We start from the raw sequence: 5,061 nt of genomic DNA, 5'->3' as shown, positions 1-5,061 counted from the left end.
AATAATGGCCCTCTAAAGACATCAACTTTCGCACATCCCAGCTGATAAAAAATTCTCTGATAAGAAAAAACATGACATTTCAGAGCTGTATTTTGAGAACTGCATTAATGTGAATGTGGGAAACAATACATGTGTGATGAAAAATGAATCAAACAGCTGGAACAAAACATTACATATTCCCTAACGGTGGAAGGGACAAATTACAGCTGCAGCAAATTATATAAGGAAACCAAGGGACATAACAAGTGACTCCACCGAGGAGCTCTAAAACATGCTTTTTAGTGTCAAACTGCAATGTGCGTGAATTAAACATCAAAGACAGTTCCTGAGCAAATGTAAAGCACTGACCTAGACTAATGTTTGGTCTGCTGGAAGTCGTCATTTCATCAACTTGTGGAACACAATGGACACCTGGACTGCATGAGTTATGTCCATGGAACTGCTGGCCTGGACCCTTTTTTTTTTTTTTTACACACACACCACACACACACATAGTAGTACTGAGGCCTCAGTGCTAAGAGATCAGTGGGATTTTGTTTTTAAACTGTGGACACAGAATGAAAGATACTTGAAGTCAGTTTATCTGAGAGTTGGTCTAGAAGCTTGGGCATGTGGTGAAAAGTAGTGATAGCAGTTCAGAAATCAATCATATCTTCTCCTTTGACTTTCTTCTCTTGGGACTCTGTCCAAGCTTTGTTGATGGTTCTCTTCATCTCGTCATCACCCTCAGAATAAATTTTCTTCAGCATGTTCATCAAGCCCTCACTTGGGTCAGCATTGTCATCATGATTAGGTTTACTGTTGAGGAGAGAGAGAGGGGGACATGAACACAAACAGGTTTTTAGAATATGAGAATAAGTTTAGATTTCATTTTGTCTTACTATGTCACATACAAACACATTGTCAAGTCCAGTCAGATTGTATTTGTACAGCGTCAATGGTTCTGACAGTTCTACTAGAAAACCAACATTCACATGTGACATCCTCAGAAACCTCAGGCAGATCCAAGGTACATTCTTGTGCTGGGCAGTATGACCAAAAATGTAACATATTATTATTATTATTATTATTATATGACGGTATTTTTTTTCATGCATGACTGTGTGTTAACCACATTTTTCATGATTTAGAGACAAACTGCTGTAAATTGGCTTAAATGGCATATTTCACCGTCATGAGGACTACATATTGTAGAAAAACATTGATGTCTACACTGCTAGTGTAGACGTTACGTTTACATGGCCTCACAAAATGAGGTGGCACTCGTGATCCTAATGAGGTAAATAAATCAGAATGCATGACAGTTGCACTCAAAATACCCTTTGATTTTAAAATTTTGAAAACAACTTGAAAAAATATTTTGTAAAAATCAACTACACAATGTAAACAACGACTGAACATTAATTAAAGCCTTTTAATTCATTGAAGGTACACAGGTATAAACAAATAAATAGTGAACAAAAAGATGCGGATTGCTTTTTGGCTGAAGTATTTTCGACTCGGTATCACATATCTGGGATCCAGTGTTTGAATCATCTCCCTGAAGCCGTCTTTCTCAACACTACTCAGCCGTACCATTTCTTTGGCTAAGTGGATAGTGATAGCGTTGGTAATCTCAATCCACCGTTTGCTTTTGTTGTCGTAGGCAGTTCCCCTACCAAACACGTCTTTAAGTGACATCGGACTCGACTTTTCTCTTGCATTGCTTAAGTTACCTGCAGACGTGGAGGATGCAGATCTTGGTTTCATGCATTCTTGATATTCCAAGACATGTTTGCGGCTAAGACTTTCGCTCTACAACATTTGCAGCGTATTGTTGTTTGTTTGACATCATTTCTTTTTTTAAAGCCGAAGAACTTCCGAACAACAGACACAGCTCCTCTTTTTGGTACAAGTTCTTCTGTGTCATGTTCATCTCGTCCTGGAACTTCAGTTTCACCATTCATGTTCACCACTCAACACGTTTGTGTTGACACATGTTGTGCACTCAATACTCACATACTTCATTGAGTGTAACTGCAAAACTGTCAAACAATGTCCTGCGGTGCAGTGCTGGAGAAAAAATAAACACCGGTATACCGCCCCAGCACTACTTGGTTCTTTGAACTTACTCTTTTCTTTAGATAGCTTTTCCACCTGTGTTAGAAACTCCCACTTCTGTGTCGTCTGCTTCTTACACATGAGCAGGACCATGTCGGTTTTTATCTGTGGGGGAAGACATGAGATTATAAACACCATTTGACAGGAGAAACACCTCTTCGTGAACTAGAACAATTGCTCCTCAAACCTGTTCATGTCTCTATGGTATGTAACAAGCCAAAAATATAAAATCTATGACCTCTTTAAAAACTAAATATACTCTAGCTCTCAGGAGATAAGTATCTATATCATTTTTACCTTTGTGTAACTGTTCTTTTCATCGATGGGATGTAACAGATTGAGAATGGTCATCTGATGATTTTTCTTTTCCAGGTCCTTCACAAGAACAGAAAATGACCTATAATGGAAATAATTAGAAAACGAAATTGCATGATTAGCAGAAGACCAGTGTGCTTAACTTGCTCGCATGTCACCTAACCGTTCTGTAAAGTTGGCCTCCACATTTTCTGAAGGAATTTTGTGCACATCCTTTAATGTAAGGTAAATCTTCACAAATTTCTCGGATTGGTCCCAAGCTGAGGAGGAGACAAAAACACAGAATATGATTTTGTCATGTCAAATTAATGCTTACAGGATATTTGGCAAAATGACCCAGTACCATAGTTGGTGATCTTGACTGTGTATGTTGGCTTTGGAGGGTGCTGATGGAACGGCCTCTTTCCTGGCCTGTTGGCTCCTTCTGTTGCCGTTTGACTGTGATCTCCTTCTCTACCTTCTTCTGCTCTGCCTTCAGGAGCTCCTGCACTCTCTTCCTCTCCGCTTTCTCCAGCAGAAACCCAAGTTCCTGTAGGTCAGCCTCCAACTGGTTGATCTGCGTTACGCAGAGAGCAAAATCAAACGACAGATGCAAATGTGTAAATGCGACATGTGACAGACAGCTAATCTAAAGGTCAATGACATAATAAAAAATCCCCCAGAGTTGTCAGATGTCTACACCACAGCAGGGAGAGTTCCTTGAAAACTACCTACTAGACATATTTCAATGCTCCATTAGCAACTGGCTACATACACATCGCTCACAGTAGCTGATAATGTTAAACCTCAAGAAACCAACACTTGACAACTACAGATCAAGACGAAACCGCTTTCTTTCAAAGATCTTACAGAAAATAGTAGACAAACAGCTGTGAGTGTTTATAAACATGAACAGCTTATTTGAGGACTTTCAATCAGGATTTAGGGCACACGACAGCACAGAGACAGCTCTGGTAAACGTTGCCAACGACCTGACAGCTTGTCTCTGTACTTCCACGTTGGATTAGTGCAGCTCCAAATTATCAGGTTGTCCTTTTAACTCTCTGAAGACTGGTCAACAATGCTGGTGTTCTGACAGGAACTACGAAAAGAGATCACATATCCCCATATTAGCTTCTTTACACTGGCTCCATGTAAAATACAGAACAACTCTTCTCCTCACCTATAAAGCCCTTAACGGTCCAGGCTCTATCTTACCCCAGAAATCTTACAGAACCATACCTCGGACCTAAAACATTACCCTTGCAGAACCCGCAGACCTTGCAGAACCTCGACCTGCTTGTGGTTCGTTCAATATCTCTCTCTTCTCTTAACTCCTCCTCTCTCCCAGAGGTTTGGTTCCATCCAATCTGGAGTTGCTGTTATGTCTGGAGCTGCTGTTCCTGGGAAAAGGGGCTCACCCTCCTCCAACAGGATGCGTGGGAACAGACATGTTGGACTCTTCAGTAGCTTTTAGAGGCCAAATCTCTTCTTTCAGTCTTTTTGGGCAGTTTTTCAATACTGTACGGACTGTTAAGTCCATAAAAAAAAATGAAGGCCTGGTGTTCCAGCCACTGATTTTCACCGAGAGCTCTGCTTTGTTCATCATATATACCACGTAAAACCCTCATAATACACATTAATCTTTTAATGGCAGAAATTAGTATAATCCATATATTGACGACCCCTCGTGCTGCAGTTCTTCTCCTTAGACCTTAGTCTACGCCAGTAGAATGTCAAAGTTAACCTGTTATCTTAGCAAAGACAACGGTTCGGTAAAAACTGGGCTTTTTATCTAAACGTAGTAGACAATCCGAGGCTACATTCTAGTATGTTCGCTAATGTCACATGGCGGGTGTAGCATTAGCTAGCGAAACCGAGCTAGCTTACATGAAGATACTGACGGGCTCACAGTGTATAATGACCAATGGAACATTGTGCCTGTCACATTCGGTGACTTTCAGTATCTATGCAGTCATCCGATTAGACACACAGGCTGCTAGAGGCCGACTAATGTTAGCACGTCTTTTATACCTGCTCGGTTAAATCCATCTGTCTGCCTCGCCTTCACAGAATAAGGACGTATTCTGTTCTTCCCGCTGCAATCCGCCTCGCAGTTTGCTCTATGGCATGCAGTACTACTTCTTGATTTCCGGAGAGACAACAAGCGCGATTTGTGGCAGCACCATGTCCTGTGGCAACTTCCGGTTAGTGACGGGACCAGCAGCACCGATGCGTCGGAGCCTGTGTCGACTCGAGCTCAGAGAGCGAAACCCCGTGTCGGTGACTCGTATCGCGTCAGGCAAGGTCACGTGACCGATACAGACTATGTTCCGTTTGTCACTTCGGCGCCAAAACCGTATTTAGAAGGAATCGCATCCGTCAGGGTTTTGAATCACAACTCTTCCTTCAACTCTTCCTGTTCTGTCAATCTCTGCTTCCCTGTCAGTTTTGCTACCACTGCTCATTTCGTGTATTTCCAACCACCACTTACCTCCCTGGCCATATGTGAATAATACCAGCGCATGTAGACGTGTAATTTCAGTCAGTTTCTTCACGGTAGCAGTTTTTGAAACTGAAACTGAACTAAGCTGTGCTGAAAATAAAGGTAACAAGGAGTGATAGCATTATTTGACAATATGAAATCCAGAGTAGTAGCACTTCTCG

At 41.5% G+C, this 5,061-nt stretch overlaps 1 protein-coding gene across 1 annotated transcript; it reads right to left on the bottom strand.

Annotated features, from left to right (window-relative positions):
* Positions 1-635: 635 nt before the first annotated feature.
* LOC144741400 (calcyclin-binding protein-like) lies at positions 636-4,446 on the bottom strand. The gene is given in 7 exon segments (XM_078623944.1): positions 636-798; positions 2,108-2,205; positions 2,398-2,497; positions 2,579-2,675; positions 2,759-2,786; positions 2,789-2,971; positions 4,429-4,446. Coding segments are annotated over 7 exon segments (687 nt in total).
* Positions 4,447-5,061: the final 615 nt, after the last annotated feature.

This window comes from Lampetra planeri, unplaced genomic scaffold (genome assembly GCF_965212315.1).
Source record: "Lampetra planeri unplaced genomic scaffold, kcLamPlan1.2.h2 scaffold_532, whole genome shotgun sequence".
NCBI classification, from domain to species: Eukaryota; Metazoa; Chordata; class Hyperoartia; order Petromyzontiformes; family Petromyzontidae; genus Lampetra; species Lampetra planeri.
This window is presented reverse-complemented; position numbering and strand designations above follow the sequence as displayed.